General features: G+C 35.9%; 1 protein-coding gene across 3 annotated transcripts in view; it reads right to left on the minus strand.

The window, feature by feature from the left end:
- KDM5A (lysine demethylase 5A) overlaps nucleotides 1–21,910 on the minus strand; it is a 135,030-nt gene that overhangs the window by 90,109 nt on the left and 23,011 nt on the right. For all 3 annotated transcript variants that reach the window (XR_010021333.1, XM_063074954.1, XM_063074941.1), the window contains 8 exons: nucleotides 20,572–20,677; nucleotides 19,068–19,159; nucleotides 18,327–18,485; nucleotides 17,085–17,204; nucleotides 15,523–15,681; nucleotides 6,236–6,417; nucleotides 4,348–4,510; nucleotides 3,073–3,192 (listed from right to left, as the gene is read on the minus strand). Coding sequence is in view for 2 of the 3 variants with exons in the window: in XM_063074954.1 (XP_062931024.1) it covers nucleotides 3,073–3,192; nucleotides 4,348–4,510; nucleotides 6,236–6,417; nucleotides 15,523–15,681; nucleotides 17,085–17,204; nucleotides 18,327–18,485; nucleotides 19,068–19,159; nucleotides 20,572–20,677 (1,101 nt within the window). In the remaining variant the exon portion in view is untranslated. The remainder of the gene's footprint in view (nucleotides 1–3,072; nucleotides 3,193–4,347; nucleotides 4,511–6,235; nucleotides 6,418–15,522; nucleotides 15,682–17,084; nucleotides 17,205–18,326; nucleotides 18,486–19,067; nucleotides 19,160–20,571; nucleotides 20,678–21,910) is intronic.

Raw genomic sequence — 21,910 nt, forward strand, 5'->3', positions numbered from 1 at the left:
AAACTTTGCCAAGACAATATACAGTCATCCCTCAGTATTTGCAAGGGATGGTTCTAGGACCTCCCACGGATACCAAAATCCATGGATTCTTAAGTCCCAAAGTCAGTCCCGTGGAACACAGGGAAATGAAAATTCAGCCCTCCATAGCCCACAAAATACTGTATCTCTTTGATCCACGGTTGTCTGAAACTGCAGATGGCGAACCTGTGGATATGGAAGGCTAACTATTTACTGAAAAAAATCGTGTATAAGTGGACCAATGCAGTTCAAACTTGTGTTGTTCAAGGGCCAACTATATATATATTGAATTTACAGAGAGCAATCATTTTGTATATTAACAACATACAACTCTCTCTTATTAAGAATATCTTAATTCTTAAATATTTACTCTTTAAACATTTCTCAAATAGTCTCAATACAAGGGCGAGCAGAAGAAAAATCAAACCGTGGGATTTGCAGTTCTTTATTATTACAATATGTAAGGAAGCCACAAATAATAGAACTGATTTATCCACTGCAGCTCATACAAATTAGTCCCATTATTGTACTGCAGAGATAAAGCTTCTATAACTTTTCATTTATATCACTCCCCTATTCTAAAGAGTATTCAGGGTTTAACTCATATCATCTAACTTGTCTAAGGTTATGAAGTGAATCTATTAGCATCTTTACATACCAGGTTTAAAAAAAACCCAAAAAACATAGGCCCAGTGAAATTAAGAGTTGCCCAAGGTCAACCATCAATAAAAGTGAGCAGGTTAAAGGCAGAAACCATCTCTAATTCATATCTGAATCATCCTGTTTCCTACCCTACACCTAGCCAAGTACCACATAAATCATTAACACCCAAAAAATGGTAATTGAGTTTTTAAAGACAGAGCTCAAGCCCAAGCCCAAGGCAAAATCCTAAGCATAGTCTTCTTCTTGCTAAATCATGCTGCTTCCAAAACCTAATAAGAAATTTAAAATTACTGGATCAAATAAGACTGTTCATCATATCATTTCATTAGCCAAAGAAATTTTAAAAAAAAAAATCTCCACATGGTTAATCATGAAATTTAATAAATTAAGGTGCCCAGGGAAAACATAAGATCCAATATCACTAAAGGATTTCCCCCCAGGTGGTTAGAGCGCAGCCTTGTAACACCAAGGTCATGGGTTTGGATCACCATACTGGCCTGCCACAAAATAAATAAATAAATAAATAAAGGATTTCCCCAAAAATGTTAAGAAAGGTAACAAAAACAGCATCATTAAAAGAAAAATAAAGTCAGTGTATAAGTATGCAGTCTTTTCCCTACCAACAAGATGTAACTGTAACTATTACTTTTGATATCTGCTTCATACAAAAGCAAAATAGCAATCACTAGCATTATCATTCACACAAAATATAGTGTATAGAGGTCTTAATATTATAGCTACTCTTTTAAATATCTTATAAAAGGGAATATATATAGAAATCATAAGATGGCAAATAGAATAAAATTACCTAATTATCTATCAGAAGGAAAATAATGAAGGAATATTTTAAAATTAAAATCACAGAGCTAGGGCTGGCCGGTTAACTCGGTTAGAGTATGGTGTTATAACACCAAGGTGAAGGCTTCGGACCCCCATATCAGCCAGCTGCCAGAAAACTAAAAATAATATTAATAATAATAAAACCACAGAGCTAGATATTTGAATATGTGGTAGAACTAATACGTGAAATTATCTCTATAAGCCTGATCATCTTTGTAAGATCCAAAAGTGCTCAGAAAGTTCAACGTTTTATTATGGTCTTTCCCTCTTTTTGTTTCTTAGCTCCTACTTATGAGTAAGGACATGCAGTATTTCTCTCTGTTTGGCTTATTTCACGTAACATAATTTTCTCCAAGCTTATCCATGTTGCTGTGAATGGCAGAATTTCATCCTTTTTTATGGCTGAGTAGTATTCCATTGTGTATACATACCATATCTCCCTTTTCCAGTCATCCATTGATGGACATTTAGGTTGGTTCCATATCTTGGCTATTCTAAGTAGAGCTGTGATGAACATGGGAGTGCAGGTATTCCTTCAACATGATGATTTACACTCCTTTGGGTATATACCCAGCAATGGGATTGCTGAATCATATGGTAGCTCTATCTGTAGTTGTCTGAGAAACCTCCATACTGTTCTCCATAATGGCTGTACTAATTTATAGTCCCATCAACAGTATAGAAAAGTTCCCTTTTCTCCACATCTTCACATTTGTTATTCTTAGTCTTTTTGATAACGGCCAGTCTAGCTAGGGTAAAATATCTCAGTGTAGTTTTGATTTGCATTTCCCTGATGACTAGAGATGCTGAGCATTTTTTCATGTACCTGTTGGCCTTTGTACCATAATAAAACACTGAACTTTCTGAACGAGAGAATAGACTTATAGTTACTAGAGATGGGAAAAGGAGAGGGGGACAAGCGATAGGGAGTAATTGGGTAAGGAACACAAAAAAGTAATTATGATTTGTAATGACGAACATGCTAATAATATTGATTTGATCATCACATACTGTATGCAAATACCTATAGTCAACTCTGTACCCCATATGTATTTAAAAAAAGTGCTCAGAAAAAGCAAAGGCTAGGGCTGGCCCCGAGGCTCAATTGTGAGAGTGCGGTGCTGAGAGCTCCAAGGCCGCGGGTTCGGATCCTATATAGGGAAGGCCGGTGTGCTCGCTGGCTGAGCGTGGTGCAGTTGACACCAAGCCAAGGGTTGTGATCCCCTTACCAGTCCAAATTAAAAAAAAGAAAAAGCAAAGACTAGAGAAATTATATTTCCTCAGAAAAGTTTAAGAAAAGAAACTGCCCATTTAAAGTTCAAAAAGAATGGGGAAAATAATGAATGGATGACAAATAAAGAAGTGTAAAATCTTCCAAATTAAGAATGTGATGAAAACTCTATTTAAATTCCTAAACTACTACAGCCACTCCAGACTCCACTGAAATAATCATGAACACCATCTTAAGCCCAGCTAAGCAAATATGGCCACTAAGATGCATTTTATAGAGGTGTTAATAGACATACAACAGCCACTTGCTATAAAACAGACCCAGTCAGCAGTACAGAAGTTCACAGCTTCAGCAAAGTTGTAGCCCTGGTTAAATCCAGAGTGATAGGCACGAGGAAATGTCACAACAAACTCGCCAGCACACTGATTGGTCCTGTACACCTAAAAGCAAATTGGGAACAGGAATACAAAAACCAAAAAGTAAAAACAACAAAAAGAGACAGATTTTATAAGTCAGATATTTTTAGAAACATTTTCTAAATCTGAAAACAATAAAGCATTAGTTTACACACAGAAAATAATATCAGGGTTTAAGAAGTAGCCAGAATTCTACCTTCTTAAAACAGTCACTAATAATTATAATTTATGACAAGAATTAGCAGCCAAAAGAAGTTCTCAAAGAAAATGTTACTCTCACTGAGCTTCTAGTCTCCTAACTTGAAGAAATTTTTACAATTAAGAATTTTTTCTTATTCCTGTGCAATAAATAGTGGAAAAGGATGGAATTTCCTACTACCTTTGGATAACTGTCTGAAAACTAACTAAATTGATTAGCTCATATGCCACATAAAATATCTCCAAAATCAGTTTCCCTGAATCTCACTTTGTTTTTCAATAACACCATGTGTCTTGTGAAAGTCTCAGTTTCTAGTATAAATTCACTCTTTAAAGACAAAGCAACACCACGAATGTTACTCGATTTACTTTCTCATTAAGGTTTTTTGTTTTGGTTTCGGTTTATTATTCTAAGGTTACAATGAATATTTGCTTAATGCAGCAAAACTACTAAATTTATACTTTATTAGGTATTTGTAGCTTAAATTTGAGAATCATTTCCAAAACTAAGTTAAAAAGTAGAAAAAGGTATTTGTAATATACTTTCATTTCAAAACTAAGTTAAAAAGTAGAAAAGGTATTTGTAATTTCTACTTCGTGACCTCATGTATTAAAAGCTATGAAATCTTTATATGGAAAAATAAGAATAAGCAACAGTTGTTAGAACTACCGCTTAAAATACCTATACTTTGGTTAAACAGGGATAATAATGAGTATGAGATTTTTGTTCAAACTAGTATATAATGGGTTACTGAAAATACAAGACAATTTGTATAAGGAGCTATATAGAAAGCATGATTCATACTTTAAAACACCCCTTCTTGATCAAAGTTGTTCCCATCAGAGCATAAATTCTAATTTAGCCAGAAGATGACATGATCTTTTACTTCCAGTTACAAAACAAAACATGTGATTCTATCTAATCAAAAGCTAAAATAACTTTAAATTAAAAACACGGAAGGGAGACACAAAAAGACTCACAGGCACACCATGCTCCATTAGCACATTGGGGTTCATGATGGTGACTAATTGGTGCAGGAGATCCGGCTGGGATTCAAATAGCTCAGGGGCCAGCTCCCTCATCACCTCTTCCAGTTGTTCTGCAGCATGAGATGGCACACCATACCAAGTCTTTGGCTCCCCCCTAACAAAAGAAATAACCGTTTAGCTATGTAGAGCATGGTAATAATGAGGACAGGGTCTCCGAGTCAAACCCGCTAAATTATAATTAACTCTGTCTTATTTCATGGCCACAGATTATATGCCCTGAATCCTGGCAACCATCTCATAAACCTGTGCTTACCGTTCATAACAGGAGGTAAGACAAGAGAGTATGGATAGGTAGATACATACTTATACCTACGCTTAGAAAAGCAACTCAAAGTAGATTAATGAACTCTTTAAAGTGGACTGGTAATATCTTCAGACAGAAAAGACACTATATGAAAAGAAAGGGCCGAGCCCGTGGCACACTCGGGAGAGTGCGGCGCTGGAAGCGCGGTGACGCTCCCGCCGCGGGTTCGGATCCTATATAGGAATGGCCGGTGCACTCACTGGCTGAGTGCTGGTCACGAAAAAGACACACAAAAAAAAAAAAGAAAAAAAAAAGAAAAGCAAGCACTATCCCTAGGGATACTGACACACTACCTTGATTCACAGGTCCATTGGACACTCTAATTATTGCCACGATGACCAAAGTAAAAGTCAATGATCTCTAGAGTACCTATAAATAACTTCATTGAGTTCAATTTTACTATCCAAGGAAATAAGCCAAGGTTAGAAACTGCTGAAAGCTTCTATACAGTCCCGTCTATAAATCTCAAGGACCAAAAAGTTGGCATCATTAATCCACTAGATGTTAGTAGACTAGAGTTCATTTACAATACTAAGTTGTACTTCTAGAAAATGGATTTAATTAGTCAAACTATTTATAGAATATCTGTATTTCTTAATCCCAGTACAATTTACAAAACTATATAGAGCAATGCTATCCCCTACAGAACTTACTATAATGATAAAAATGTTCTATATCTATATTGGCCAGTAGAGTGGCCCCCAGTCACATCTGACTACAGAGCACTTGAAATGTGGCCAGTGCAACTGAGGAAATAAATTTTAAATTTTACTTACTCTTAACTAATTTAAACTTAAATAGCCACAAATGACTAGCAGCTACCATATTATACAACACAGTAATGAAGCAGAACAAGAAAATTACTAGAGTTTTCTACTGCATATTGTGATCTAAGTAGTATTTTCGAAATGGAGAGAAAAAGATAATCTAGTTAAGATATCATAATACTGGGCAAGTAACTGGTTAAGTAAATAAAGGCTGTGGGTGAGATACAAAAAAAAAAAAAAAAATCAGCAGGGCTGGCCCGTGGCTCACTTGGGAGAGTGTGGTGCTGACAACACCAAGTCAAGGGTTAAGATCCCCTTACCAGTCATCTTAAAAAAAAAAAAAAAAAAAATCAGCAAAAGAATTTAATGACTATGTAATGTAACTTAGACATTTTTGGAGAAAATGCTATTAAAAAGAAAAGAAATTTTAAAATTTTGAATACTGAAGGCTAGTCAAATTTTAATTACAGAACTTTAAACATTCTATCTTGCATATCAAAAGATACACCAAAATAATTTTCGTGTACACTAAACAAGTAGCATTTGGTTTAAAACTCTAGACTCAGCTACTTGCACATATTTTTAAAGGGAGGGTATCCTGAGAACCTCCCCCATTTCTCCCCAATATATTATCCTACTTCTGGGTAGGATATACTTTTGATGTCAGTTCTCCCTAATATATCACCTAATATTATTACATCTTAAAAAAAAAAAGGTCACTAAGTGTTGTATCAAAAATTATACATACCAGTGCAAGTAGTTGATAGAATAACTCCAGTGATCTTCAATGTGCCAGCAAAAAGAAGAGAAACACATTCCCACATAGAGCCATGGCACCTTCATACCAGAGATGTCCACATTAATGTGTGCAAGAACAGACTGCTCCAGGACAGGCATGTTATTCAAATTCCAACCAGAAAGTGCGTATTCCTGTTTTGTTTTTTTTTTAAGTGTAAATGGAAGATCAGAAAAGACATGACAAGAGGTCAAAAGAAATCTCAAGGAAATCTCAAAAAAGTAAACATTTTATAATATTTACAATAATCTAACCCATAGATTCTGTTCTTTGTTCTCCACTAAGTGTAACTCATATAATAAATATTTCATCCTTTCTCCTGTCTAGGTTCTACTTATTTGTTTTTTACTCTTGTAAGGTTCTTTATTAAACATGAAGTGGTAAAATAATATTTGTAGGTAGGCTAACAATTTAAAGTAGCAGAGATTGCATCTAGCTCCCAGAACAACCACATTCACATTTAAGGTGATACTGGCCTATACGTGTTACCAAACTGTGTGATAACTGCCTATGGTAAGAGATTGAGAGTAAAAACCCTCTGAATTTAAGGACTAAAAACTAAAAAATAAGAGGCTGACAAGCAAAGAATACTCAACCAATCTTAGCTTTGGCTGTGTAACTGCAGCACTTTACTTCATTTCTTTGTACCTTAATTTCCAAACTAATAAAAAAGAGATAATCATATCAACCACATAAGGTTATAGGAATGATTAGAGAAAACATATAAAGCCAAAAGCATGGTGTCTGGTGCTTGGCATACATAATATTTGTTAAAATTAACAAATTTAATACATGTTGCTAAAGAAATCAAAAAGGTCAAAGCAAGTTACTCTGGAGACCTCAGTAAAGGTGATCAAGAAGTACAACAGATGATTTTGACTAACATTAGAGAATCTGAAACTCTTGCCAACCTTTTTCTCTCCACTTCCATCCCCTGCCTCCCTTCCTGCCTCTCCCCTCTAAAGGTCTCTTGATCTATGTATACATGTTTCTTCTTTGTTCAGTATCTATTCCTATAATTTTAAAAAACTTTTTTTTTCTCAATGTCTTTTTCTCCCAATCTCATTTCCTGCCTAATTCCTTTTTCCTAGTCAAAATACTGAACAGTTACATTTTTCAGTATGTATATTATTTTTTTTAGCAACTAAAATGTTACTATTCTGTTAATTTTAAACCACAGTAATATCTTTAGACAAAAATTCATTTTGGTACCAAAATAAATAATTATCATGTTATCATTCTTCTTAACAGAAATAAACTTTAGTACCCAGAAATTTATCACTGTAAATTTACCACTGTCCCTAGCATTGGTATATATATGTTAAATACATTCATATAGTTTAAAAGGACTAGCACCCAGTATGCAGCTATATCTTAACTCTTTCAGATTAGGACTCTCAGCTACATGGCTGTGTTTAGATTTCATGTTTATCTATTATTCCGTCAAGTATGCTTACCAATTCTGAAAAGTTTGAACGGGGTAGAACACTGAATCAACAACATTAAAAGATGGGTTCTAGGATCCACATTAAATGCATAATCCGTAAAGGGTCTATTCTCCATACTGTGGCTTTAAATTAATGTCAATAATAGCATCCTTAGTACAAAATTCCCAGACACCTAATTACTATTTTTAAACATTAGCTTGACAGGAAAATATGCTGAAGAGTACCAAATAATTAAATTATAAATAATAATTTGGAAAACAATTGAGAGTTGGAAACTGCTTCCGCACCTACTCAAATCGGAAATTCTCAATTCAGTCTTTTTTTTTTTTTTTTTTTTTTTTACCAAGACAGCTGGTCTTGTTTACAACACACCTCTTAATATTTTAAGGTTTCTAATTGCCAGTTTCTCCAATTTTTATTTTTATTTATTTTTAATTTTATTTATTTTTTTAACATTCTAAGATGTTGTGGAGCAGTTGGGGGGAGCAGGAGGTAGGTAAAGAATGGGAGGAGAAAAGGGAGGGCCATGGTCGAGGCCTATGGCACCCCTCATTCCAGCAGGGGGGCTTGGGAAGCTTCCAGCTGTAACTTGTTGGTTATCACTGTGCTGGATGCAGATGTCAGGGAGAACATGACAAAGACCCTTGGCCCCCCGCCACCCTGGCTCTGCAGCCTGGGGTGTTTCTGGCGGCAGCTCAGTGATCATCACTGGGCTGGGTGTGGATGTTGGGGGTGCGTGGCTGAGGCCTTTGGCCTCCCACTGCCCCGGCTCAGGCGTGTGGGGCGCTTCCAGCAACAGCTCAGTGGTCGTCGCTGAGCTGTGTATGGACATCATGGGGGCGTGGCTGAGGCCCCCAGTCCCCTGCCACCTGCCTCAGGAACCCAAGGGACCAGGGGAGTGTGGCTTAGGCCCTTGGCTCTTCCCACCCCAGCTTGGAAGCCCAGGGCACTTCCAGTGGTGGTCGTAGCTGGACTGGGTGTGGATGTCAGGGATGCCTGGCTGAGGCCCTCGGCCCTCCCCCAACCCCAGTTTGGGAGCCTGGAGGGCTTCCAGTCCTTCTAGGTTTTATACATGGACCTTTACTGGTTAATATCAGAACTTTGTCTCTGATCTGTGGGGTTTTTGTTTTTTCTTTCAGTTCTGTGTTGGATTATTTGCCATTCCCACCACTTAAACTCTGCACTGGAACTAATTGTCCTTTGTTTACATCTAAAATGAGAAAACATCCTGTGGGGACCAGCACTTGAACACTGTGGTTGAGCTAAATTGCTGCTTTGCTGATTCCCTGGGTAAGGCTTTTTGTGCAGCTCAGGTTTTTACTGTTGACCTTGTAAGCACTTCTGGGTCTTGTGAGGTCCAGAACACCTGGGTTGTGTGGAAACTCTGATCTGGGCCTGAGTTTTTTCAGCAAACTGCACGCCCTGCAGTTCTGTATTCCTGACCAGTCTCCACTGAGTAGTCCTGCACTGACTGGAGGGTAGATCAGCTGTCCATGCTGTGCCCCAATGTGCCCCTGGTGGGCCCGTCTCTCTCACCCCCCAAACTCCAAACAATTCTCATGGGATGGGCTGTGTGCCAGTCCCTTGCACTGACTCACTGGCCTCTGAGTGGCTCCTTTTTTCAGCTATCTGTGGCCCCTCATTCCTATGTGGGTCCACAGGAACCCTGTTAGTGGTCTTGCTGGCCTGAGGGCCACCAAGGCCCTCTTCTCCCCTGCAGCCTCCAAGCAACTTCACAAGAAGGGCACAGCTGCAGCTTTTGCCAGCTCTTGCACTATGTGCTCATCAGGGCCAACCCTGAAGCGGTTGGGGCTAGAAACAATCACAGCAATTCTTCCTCTTATCGTGGCTTCTCCTGCCTTCAAGAACTCTGTAGGTCTCTCCTCCTCTTCCTCTGAGCTCTGGCAGCCCCAGCTTGGCAGTCGTTGCTTTTTAATATAAATTGGTTGAATGCGGGAGAGGGTGACACTGGGGACCATCTATTCCACCATCTTTACTGGAAGTCCTGTCTAGGTTCTTTTTAGATTTCCTGTTATTTCGGATACCTGTGACTTACTCTGAAGCACATGAGCAAAGGTTCTAAATAACTCCCCAGCCTACCAGTAACATAGTGAGACCCACTTTAGTAGGTTGTTATTACATGTCTACTTTATCCCCAGTAGCATAATTTCCCAAAATGTTTATTACTAAGTTTACAGAATGACCCTAGATACTGTGAATACAAAACATAATGAGACACATAATCCTGAATTTGTAGCAACACTGAAGACTAATATGATGCAGTCAGTCACTACCACCACTCCTCACTACAAACATCTAGAAATATTGGATACATTATAACCATAATAACAAAAAAAAAAACCCTTCACAGCTGAACTCAAAAAATCAAGAAAAGAAATTCCCAGTTTCTAGAAACAGAAAGGAAACAAAGCCAGAATGAAAAAGGAAGCTGTCAGAATATTCATAGGGGCTTCTAACTGTACTGGATTTTAAACACCCATCCCTGAAGCCATATGAGGTACAGACTTAAAGTGCTTTTCATCCTTATGGAATACAGTTCTCAAAGTGGGGTCCAGAAGATCCATGAAGTCAAACTATTTTCATAATAATTCTAAGATGTTATTTGACTCTTTCACTTAAATTCTTGAAGGAGTATAGTGTTAGTTTCTGAGAGGAAACATGATATATGATACAGTAACAAACTGAATGCAGAAGCAGGTAAGAGAATCCAACTGCCTTCTATTAGGTTGATACCTGAACCTGGATGCCAGGTACTGAGAGAGGGAGGGAGGTTCATTATTGTGTTTACTTTTACACAAATATGTTTAGAAGTTTCTATAAAAAAAAATTTTTTTAAACCCTCAAAGAGGTTAAATAGCCAATGACAAAGCTAAAGAGAAAATCTGTAAACTGGAAGACAGATTTGAGGAAATTACCCAAAATGCAGCACAGAGATACAGAAACTATAAAACTGTAGTTAAGTGTCATGGAGGATAGAATAAGAAAGTAACACAGGTTTAACTAGGAATTCCAATAAAAAATAACAAAGAATTACAATTCCTACACTCAAGAAGCTAAAAAAAAGAAAAAAAAAAAAAGGATTTCAACAGATACTACTCAACATGGTTTTTTTTTGGTTGGCCAGCTGACTGGCTAAAAAAAGTAATGAATCTAGTTAGAGACAAGGTCTACATACAAAAAAGTTATAAAATGAGGTAATATAAATTCCAAATACAGTTAAGAAAATAGATTATACAGTTATTCAGGGGTCAACAAACTAATAATCATCATGGGTTTGGACTGTTAGGAAAACTTCACGGAAATGGAAGAACAGATAAGATTTAAATAATCTTTCTGGAAGGGAGAGCTACAGGAATGTAAAAGGTAAGTTACAGAGAGACAGAATATAGTTGTCTGGCTGGTGAAGGGGCATAGTGGAAGAGTCATACTCAGAAATATAGGAAATAAAACCATAAAGACTGGATCTCTAATCTTAAGTTTTGGACTAAGAAGCTTAGGTTTTACACTGTATTCAAAAGAGAAATAAAACAGATTTTGAAAAATGGAACAATATTGATAATCATATAGTACCTTTAAATATTTTGAAACTTTTGATCATGGAAAACTTCAAACATAAACAAAAGTAGACAGAACTACATAAACTTGCACTGACCCATCAATCTCAAAATTCTAAGTGAAAGCAATATATGAGAGAGACTACAGAGAGAAGCAGTACGCAGAAAAGAGTTATTTAACACAGCAGGCCTGAGACTGCTATCCTTCAAAAGGCCTGCTTAAAAGCTGGTCCTTGGCTGGCATCTGGAAATATGAACAGTAAGCAATTCCCTACCCTAATAAAAAACTTTCCCTAAATAATAAGAGTGGCTCACCATCCCCAGACTGTTTGTACAATGTGGTTTATTCTGAATACCTGCTTTCCTTCTGGGAGTCAGGAATTTTGGTATGTGTTTGGCAAAGGGTGCCCATGTCACCAGCCCCCAATAAAAACCTTGGGCACTGAGAACATAATGAGTTTCCCTGATATGCCAACACTTCACACATTGCCATAACTTAATACTATGTGACACCAGTGGGAGAGGACTCTTGGAAGCTTGTGCTTGGTTTCCTCTGGACTTTGCCCATGCATTTTTTCCCTTTGCTGATTTTGCTATGTATGCTTTCACTGTAATAAATCATAGCCATGAATCCTCCAAGCAATCACTGCACCTAGGGATTCTCTTTGGGATCCTTAACACAAGCGGTCATTATGTAAGACCACAATGATCATCCCAACATGTGATAAGGATCTAGACAAGAATAGTAGTAGTAGAAATGGAATATTATTTTCAATCCTATAGAAAATAATGAAAAAATGAATTAGGATTTAGTCAATGACTTAATATGGAGCAAGTATGACGAGAAGAAAAATTTTTTCCAAAGTTTCAAGTTCTATACCTACCTTTATTCTTCAGAAGCCCTATTTGTAGAGCATACTATATTCATAAGACACAACCTCAGAAGTACTTTTCCACTAAATTATGACTCTAAAGAGGCGTGTTATCAGATACCAAGAGGCTATCTCATACTACAGAAGTTCAACACAAATGTACAATTCTTGGAGAAAAGCTGGTACTTATTTGCTATTTTAATAGAGTAACTTTCAGAGTAACAAACTTACATAAAATATAAGCATAAAAAGTCTAAAGGTTTTATACACACTGTCTAATTAGTCCCCAAAATACTTTTGTGACAAATGTGTTCTCTGGTGCCACCTTACAAAAAAAACAAATTCTGAGTAAAACGTTATTGTTTAGAAAATAAATAGCAAATCTGTGACCCAGTCTAGAAAAAAAGGCTTTATCTAATTTGTCTCCTGATACTACGGTCGATCACCTTAAAGCCCAGGAATCAATGTTTCAATCTATTTAAAACTAGAAAGAGAAGTTTTTAACTAAGGGCACGTAGTAAAATATTTCCAACCACTTAATCCAAAAATAATTACCTAAAGAATGATAGTTGGAAAAAGAATAAAAGCTATAGTAGGCCAGCTTTGCAACCCCCTCTCTGCTACGTGAAATTAATAACAGTAGCCAGCCTCCAATGCACCCACCACCACCAATGATCCCCACCTTGTGAAATTCAGGACTTTCTATAGTCCCCTCCCACACCAAACAGGGTTGACCTATGGAACCAATAAGATACTGCAGATATTAAGAAGTCTGACTTCTGAAGTTAGGTTTTAAGAGACATTGTGACTCTGAAGCATCCCTATGGAGAGGCCCACATGGCTAGGAACTAAGCCCTCCTGCTAACATCCATGTGAGTAAGCCATTTTAAAAGCAGTTCACTAGTTACAGTCAAGCCTTGAAATGACTGCAGCCCCAAACAACACCTTGACAGCAACCTCATGAGAGACTCCAAGTTAGAACTATCATTAAACTGCTTGCAAATTCTTGACCCACAGAAACTAAGAGATAATGAATGTTCTCTATTTAAGTCACTAAGGTTAGAAGTAATGTATTACCCAACAACAGAAAAACCAAACATGTCAGGAACAAAACACGAAGACTGTCCATCTAATAAATGTTGTCAAGGGCAAAAACTGCTCCTATCTTCAAGTCTATCAAACATATGGTCATAATCCTGCATTTCTCCACATTCTTACACAAAACTGGAATAAAAACAGAAATAAATGTGAATATGCTTTCTTAGAATTCATATAAAATTCAAACATGGAGCAGGATTAACTTTTACATTCTTAGTTACTTAGCATTGACACAAAATAATCTTTAAAACGGCTTGAATCTGAGTCATGGCTCCAAAATAATAACAACACTAGCCATCATCATCACCATCTTAAAAAGCTCTGTGACCTTATCTCTAAAAGGAGATTAGAAAACGTAACTATCTGCTCAAGAACAATTTAAAAACTCAGAACAGAAACAAAATTCAGAAAAAGAACTATAAAATGAAGTCTCTCCCCAATAATGAGATCATTGCCTTCCATTTACCAATGCAAAGGTGTGAAGAAACTTGGACTGATGCACTTCCTTAAAGATACTATATAAAACCAGGTTTAAAATTCAGTGATATTGAACATGTATACATTCCAACACTGAACTGTTACTGTAAAAACCATCCCGATATAATCTATGTTCTCCATCCCACTGTAATAATTCTTTCTCCCTTAGTAAAACCCAAAGTCTATTCTCTAATTAATATCATCCCAGCTTTATTATCCTAATCTGTGGTATACTATCACGAGAGAAAAAAAAAATCAATAAGGCTATAATAAGAGTAGACCAAACACTAAATAAATCAAGAAAATACAGCAAAAAAAGAGGCAAATTAAAATGTTATAACTAGAAGTATTTAACATCAAAAGAACGCCCTAATAGAGAAAAGGAGGAACAGAAAGATATGAAACATAGAAAACAGCAAAATGGCAGATGTAAATCAACCACATCAATTACATTAAATGTAAATGGACTAAACACTCCAATCAAAAGGCAACTGTCAGACTAGATTTTTTTAAAAAAGCAAGATCCAATTATATGCTATCTAAAAGAGACACACTTCAGATTCCAAGACACAAATAGCTTCAAAATAAGAGAATAGAAAAGGATACACCACGCAAATAGTAACCATAAGACAGCTGGAGTAGCTACACTTCTAACTGTATATCCTTGTGTACTACAGTAGCCTCCCCCGCTATCCTCAGTTTTGCTTTCTGCAGCTTCAGTTACTTGCAGTCAACCTTAGTCCAAAAATAGTCCAAAAATATTAACTAGAAATTTCCAGAAATAAACAATTCATAAGTTTTAAACTGCATGCCATTATGCATACTATGATGAAATCTCACTCCATCCTCTCTATCCCTCCTAGGATGTAGATCATCCCTTTGTCCAGCATATCCATACACTACCCACCCATTAGTCACTTAGTAGCCATCTCAGTTATCAGATCAAGAATCACAAGATGAAGGGTGAGTACAGTATGACAAGATATTCTGACAGAGAAACAATATTCATATAACTTGCATTACAGTATATTGTTATAATTATTTTATTTTGTTATTATTGTTGTTAATCTCTTACTATCCCTAATTTATAAATTAAACTTTACCACAAGTATGTATGTACAGAAAAAAATATAGTACATACAGGGTTTGGTACAATCCACAGTTTCAGGCATCCACTGGGGGTCCTGAAATATATCCCATGAGGATAAGGGGGAGTACTGTAACTTTTTTTTTATTACCATGTGTAACTCTTTTAATAGGAGATAAAACTCTTAAATTTTTGTTAATTATACGAGGAAAGAAAAAGTGGCAAGGATCAAAGTGAAAAGAAAAGAAATGAATGATCATCTTTTCCACTTTACACATGAGGTCATATTCTATGTGACAGGACTTCGTGTACATGTTAGTTTAAATGCATAATTGAAAACCTACCTGCCCAGATGTTGAAGGAAAATTATTTCCGGACCTATCAACAAAATGTAATGTTTTAAAAAACTCCTAACACTTTCTAGATTTTAGAATAGGAAGAGTTAGGCAAATTTTTTACTAGAGTTAAAGTTTTAAACTAATTAGTTTTAAGATGCAGAGTTAAATAATTTTTAAAGATATTCTGAACTCATTGTTTTTAAAACTGAAGATTACATATACTGTCCAAATCCTACCTAATTATTATTTTAAGTTTACATGGTCCCTTATAATTAAAAATAGTTTTCTATGCAAAGGCTAATCATCTTGGGCGTAAGCAGAAGTGTGGATAATACTATCTGCACCTCTTCTTCTGGCAACATCTTTCTCCGGCCATCCTTTACAGGAAATCCACTTCCAAAATCTTTTGAGGAGATATCAGCTCCATACTCTACAATAACATCTTCTTCAATGCTGCTCACCAGCCGCCAGAATTCCTTTTCTACTAGTTCTGTGGGAACCATCTACACAGGGAAAACAAAGATGATAGATTATTAATGCACTATGATACACAGATCCAGTTAACACAAACCCATAATGAAATTTTAAAAACCCTGATTTCCCAGAGCAGAAATGACAGGTCCTAGCTTTTTCCACAGAGAATGAGGAAAAATTAAAGACACAAAGAATTTGAACTGCTGTCTTCCTGAAACATGTTGCTTTTAAACTAAGAAGGACAAGATGAATCAAGACATCAAGGAGTAACAAATGTTGAAGTGAGCATGACTGAAGCCATGTTGGGACCTAAAACCACATAGGTTTTAGAAGAAAAAAAAAAAGACTTTTTTTTATTAGCATGCCTTTCTCTGAGTTCCCTCTTTTCCCATGGTTATTTGATATTCTGAACCTTGGTTATGGGACAAGATGACATTATTTAAATGAATGTAAAGTTGTCTTCCAGTCAGCCTGGAGCTGCAAACTTGCCACAAGATATGTACTATCCAGGCCCTGAGAAACCAAGGAAGACATCAATGAAGCTACGCTGATTTGTCCCCAAAGCAAATAAAAATCCTACACGACCCTAAGATAACATCAAGAATGAGAACGAAAGTGAGAAGGAGCCTTGGCAAGAATGTACACCTGGACCCTTATACATCCCCCTCCCTCCTGCTTTTCATTTCCCACATTCCATTCCCTCAACCCCCTCTTTAAAAACTCCTCAGTAGACGTGAGTCTTTGAGATTGCTTTAGTCTGGCCATTCTTCTTTAAGTTTACTGCAGACTTGGGCTAACCTAACATCTCTCCTCAGGTCACCAGTATTCCTGAATAAAAGCTGACTTCCTGTTCCACCAACATTTGACTTTTGGGTTGTTTGGTTTTTTGTTTGGGACAGGCAGGCAGACTTGGGTTTGGTAACAAGATTTTGGCAAGGCTCAGCCAAAAGCTGAATGCCCTGGGATAACAGATTTTGGTGAGCCAAACCAAGGTTTTTGTACAGTCAGGCAGCTGAACTTGGTTTGGTAACACAGGAAATACAAATAGCAAGATTGAATTTTAATAGCTTTGGCCAATTTTCTTGATTGGGACTAAAAATCCCAAGATATCCTAGGCAAAAAAACAAACCCCATATTACAAACAACTAAACAAAAGCAACAACTACCAAATATACCATGCTTTTCTGTAACGGATTACCCACAAAAGGCTAATAAAACAACTCAAGTATCAAAATAGATTTCTTAACCTAATATAAACTGCCTCATTAGAGAGTGACAGAAATAGAAACAGATGCCATTTGCAGATTTACTGTTCTATCATTTTATGCTGCCCATATTTTCTACAAAATAAAAGTAAAAAAGCAAACCTAAAGCTATGAACTCAGATAAATCATTGTAGCACCCTAAACTGACCTAAAAGATAGCTACTTACGTGAACTGGCATATTGAAATAATCAGACTTAAAATTATCTGCCATCTCTCCAAAGCTCTGAAGTGTATACTCTCTTATAGCTTGTTCAAATCCAAAGGCTTCTCGAGGCTTGTTACATTCCTGGGAAGAAAAAATATCTACGATTATCTCACTAAAACTGAACTGAAGAAACCATTAAAACTCTTAGGCACTATCTTCTTTGATCATTTCCCTAGGTGAAGCAAATCTAATCAACCCTAGACAGCAAAACAGATATTAGTTACTTGCAATATGGTATTAGGAAATAATGTTCTAGAACCTCAACTGCATTTTCACAGCCTTCTAGTAGAAAAGTGATAATGAGACAGCTTTAGACTCTGGAGTTGGCACTGAGCTCTGGCACCAAGACAAGCAACTAGAGGACCACTGACTTGGAATCAAGCTCAGGGATGCCTTTCATTGTCAGCATAGCAGTGGACTTGGCCATGGAGAAAATAAATGTTCATTGGGGAAGGAAAGGTAATAGATAAAGGGATATCCACTGGACTGCTAGGATATCTGTCCAAGAGAATGGTTTGTTCACACTATCAATCACATGACCAATGTCTTAACAACAACATTCATTTGGAATAGAACTACCTCTGAATCTTTTAACACTGAGAACAGCAAATAATAATTCAAAGACCATAAAAGACCTTTGAACACATCTAAATACACCCAGCTAACTCCTTCTCATCAATGTCCTATCATGACATTTTGTTAAAACAGGTAAACAGATGAGGCATTTCATGACAATGACATCATTACAATTTTTCAATAAGAAAAATTTAGTACAATCAAGTCAAAATTTGAACAAGATAAAAGACACCATCAGTTAATAACATTAAAAATGGATAAATTACAAGTTTTAGAGCTTCACATCTGATTACATACTTTTTTAATTAAGAAAGAAAAAACAACCTATGGCTTTTCTTCATTTTTACTGTTGTCCTGGAATATGAACATTCTGAGCAGAAGTCTCATATGCAGCAATAAACAGAATTATCAAATCAACTGTCAGAAAAAGAGCCTTTGAAAGGCAAACTGCCACAATACAATTGCTACATTTCCATTCAACATAGCTCTTTTAAAAATCTTGGAAATTTTAAACACTAAAGAAGAAAAAGAGTGGGAAAAGCTTTTGAGAATGTGTTTACATGTATGTGTATATGTATGCATTATTGTTTTTAGTTAAAAAAGGATCCATAAAGGTTAGGTTTGTACCTCAGCGACACATTTAGGACACCTCCAGTCTCCTTTGGGCACATCAGGTAGTGGAGGAATTAAACAAAATGTGTGATAGCTGTCATCACATCCATCACACAAAAGCAATTTATCCTCATTGTTTCCCCGACCACAAAACATACAAACATAGAGATCGACCTGTTAAAAAAAAAAAAAGGATTTTCTATAAGTAATATTAAATTTTTACAAAGAACTCCTTAATTAAAACAAAATAATGTACACTAAAAAGTAAACAAAAATCTTGAATATCTATTTCAAATAATGGTATTTAAATAGGTTTTCATAAAACACCCTAAATTTCCTTACAGAGCTTCCACAGGCAAGTGAATAAAAGCATATCAAGTAGTTAAAATAAAGACTACAAATCTAGGGTATTTGAAAATCAATTTATATTTTTAAAAAAATCTTCTTACATACAAATACTCCTCGGTAGAGAACAAATATACAGCTCTGTCTGTAATACAACCTAACAATTTACACAGATTCATATTCATTCTCTAGTTTCCCATAAGATGTGTATAACTTATGGGAAACAGTCTATTCATATGGGACAAAGCAAGGTGAACATTACATAAACCAAAGCTGCAACCTTAGATATGCCATCAAATCTTCTCATCAAATGAGCTAACTGAACAGCATACCAAGACATACCAAGATAAAAAGTACAAAACTAAAATAAAAATAAATCCTTTCCCTCCTAACACATCCCCAAACACTTACAAAGTTAACAGAGAGAGTTCCTTTCCGTTGTCTCATTTGCATGTTAAATGCATCTGACCTGTTGGTAACTTTTCGTCTTCGGGTAACCTCATCTTGAAATAAAAAGTTACATAATAACAGTAAAAAACTAATGTTGAGAGCTTACTATGGACCAGACACTATTTAAATTTATTTAAATCAGTTAAAATCTCACAACACTATGAAGTAAATATACTATTCCCTCCCACTGAAGATAAAGAATCTAAGGTATAGAGAAGTTAGGTAACTTGTTAAAAATCACGCAGCCAGTCAGTGGAAGATCTGAGATTCTAATCCAGTAAATCAAGCTCCAGAGAGCTTAACCATTAATGCTATACTGCCTGTATGTGGTATTTAACTATATACTGCCTATATATTTTAAAAGAACTCTCAAATTAGTCAGTGACTAATTTTTAAAATCATTGATGGCCAATACAATAAGTATGAGAATAACCAAAACAAAGTACTTAATTCTTAAAAGGGTAATAATGGGCTGGCCTGTGGCTCACCCGGAAGAGTGTGATGCTGGTAACACCAAGGCCATGGGTTCGGATCCCATACAGGGATGGCTGGCTAGCTCCCTGGATGAGCATGGTGCTGACAGCACCAAGTCAAGGGTTAAGATCCCCTTACCGGTCATCTTTTTTTTTTTTTTTTTTTAAAAAAGAGTAATAATAACTATTATAATATATTTAGGTCCTATTATACTAAATGTTTTGACAGTGAAGGAACAATATTAACTGATCCTCTAGAATTCAGTCTACAATCTGAATTATATGACAACTATCCATATCATAAAATGCATAATATGATTTGTAACTGCAGCATTTCATTAAGTTTTTACAGAGTCCAAACATATCCAGCCTAATCTTCGTTAAACTGAGTTTTAAAATTGACATGTTATATAGGGAGAATAGTGAAACCTGATCTTTGCATTAGTAATTCTACCCACAAAAAAAGTTCCAAACATATGAAGCTGAGAGTACTAGGCTTTCTAAAGAAAACAGTTTGTTTAAACGAAGTGTCATAATACATCAAGGGTAATTATAAAAAGAAAATCAAAGTTATGGTTAGAATTTAAAAGTTCTAAGCTCTCCACAGTATATTTCAATACTAAAGGTCAGAGAATCTTCTATTTTCCTTGGAATTTAAATTATAAGCTTTAGGTCACTAGGTGAGAGAACCATTAGTTTCACAATTCCCTCATAAACTACCCTTCAGAAACGGCAATAAATTTGTATCATATATTAGACGTGGAGAAGGAAAATTCTCACTTCCAAAATCATAAAAATTCAACATAATATTGCTCTTCACTTAAATATCTGCTTTAAATTTAAGATACAAGCAATTTGCCTGGGAATCATGTTGCAAGTTTACAATTCTTAAGAAATTCCTCCCACAGACTACAATTCAAGTATCATTTGAATCTTTTTACAACCACATTGTTGCACCTTATTTCTTTTCATGACCAAATACCAGATTTTACCTTCTTTATCTTTTGTTCCCATTGCCAGGCCCACAACTTTGGGCCCAGCCCCAAAAATCTGAAGTTTCTTCAGTTCTGTGTTTCTATTCACTTCTCCAGATTCTGACTACAAAATAACAAACAAAATTCACATTACCATAATTATTCTGATTCATGCATTTATCTTCTTAGCAAAAAAGGTTTCAAAATCCTCTTCAAAAAAATGAAGGAAAAAGTTGACTTTTTTTCTCTAAACCCACTTACTGCCTCATTCAAACGCTGAAAACAGTCACCAAATTACCAGATTACTTTACGTCTCATAAAAGCATAGTTGTCAATTTGGTTCTGTCTAGAGATGAACACTACTTGTGATTATGCAACAAAAATACCCACTTCTAACTTGGTAATGGGCTCCTGTCTTTGATTAGAGGTCAGTATGCCCATGTTAGGCGATGAATCACGACTGTCTTAAGCCAATCATACTAATCCCATTTATTTTTGTTGGTGATGACCTATCTAGGGGTACGAATGTAATACAGTTCTAGCCAATCAGACATAAAGAAAGTTTACTAAAAGCCTCTGGGGAATATTTCTATCTCCTAATAAAAGGGAAAGCTTTTCAAAGATTAAGTCCTTTTGCCCCAACTCCCTTCCTGCTAGGGGACTCAGTCTGGTGAAAATATGGTACTGGACTCTGCAGCAACCACACTACAATTAAGAGGGAATTTATCACCCACACACTAAAGAAAGCAAAGCAGAAAGATGGAAAGAGCCTGGGTCCCTTGATGACACTAAAAATGCTATGTCAATCTTAGGTCAATCTTAGAACTACCTACTTCTGACAACCATATGTGAAAAACATGCCCTTATGTGAAAATTTTGTCATTAATGTTTAAGCTACTGTCATCTGGCATTCTATTACTTGACGGTGAGAGCATTTTGACAGATAATGGCGTTAAATTTTGAATTTAGATGATCCATAATCCCTGAATGTAGACTAAGCAAATAACCAAACTGTATTTTAAATGTATAAATGATAAACAATAAGAATAAAAATAAACCAGGATAAAATGCATACTATTTTATAAGTCTGACTACAAAATAAATAACGTATGAAATACAGACTAATGAAAGATCATATAAGAACAAAACCAACCATATGGCATTTCAAAATTTATCTTTAAACTTCTATAGACTGACTTGGTTATATTAATCAACCTCTACAATTAGTACAATGATAAACGTAACAGTGCACATTCTTTACCACTATTAAATCAAAGTACATAATATAAAAGCTAAAATACGTTCATATCTAAGTATTTTAACCAATTAATCCTTACAACAACATTTTCAGACAGAC

Source organism: Cynocephalus volans, chromosome 1, assembly GCF_027409185.1.
Source record: "Cynocephalus volans isolate mCynVol1 chromosome 1, mCynVol1.pri, whole genome shotgun sequence".
Taxonomy (NCBI): domain Eukaryota; kingdom Metazoa; phylum Chordata; class Mammalia; order Dermoptera; family Cynocephalidae; genus Cynocephalus; species Cynocephalus volans.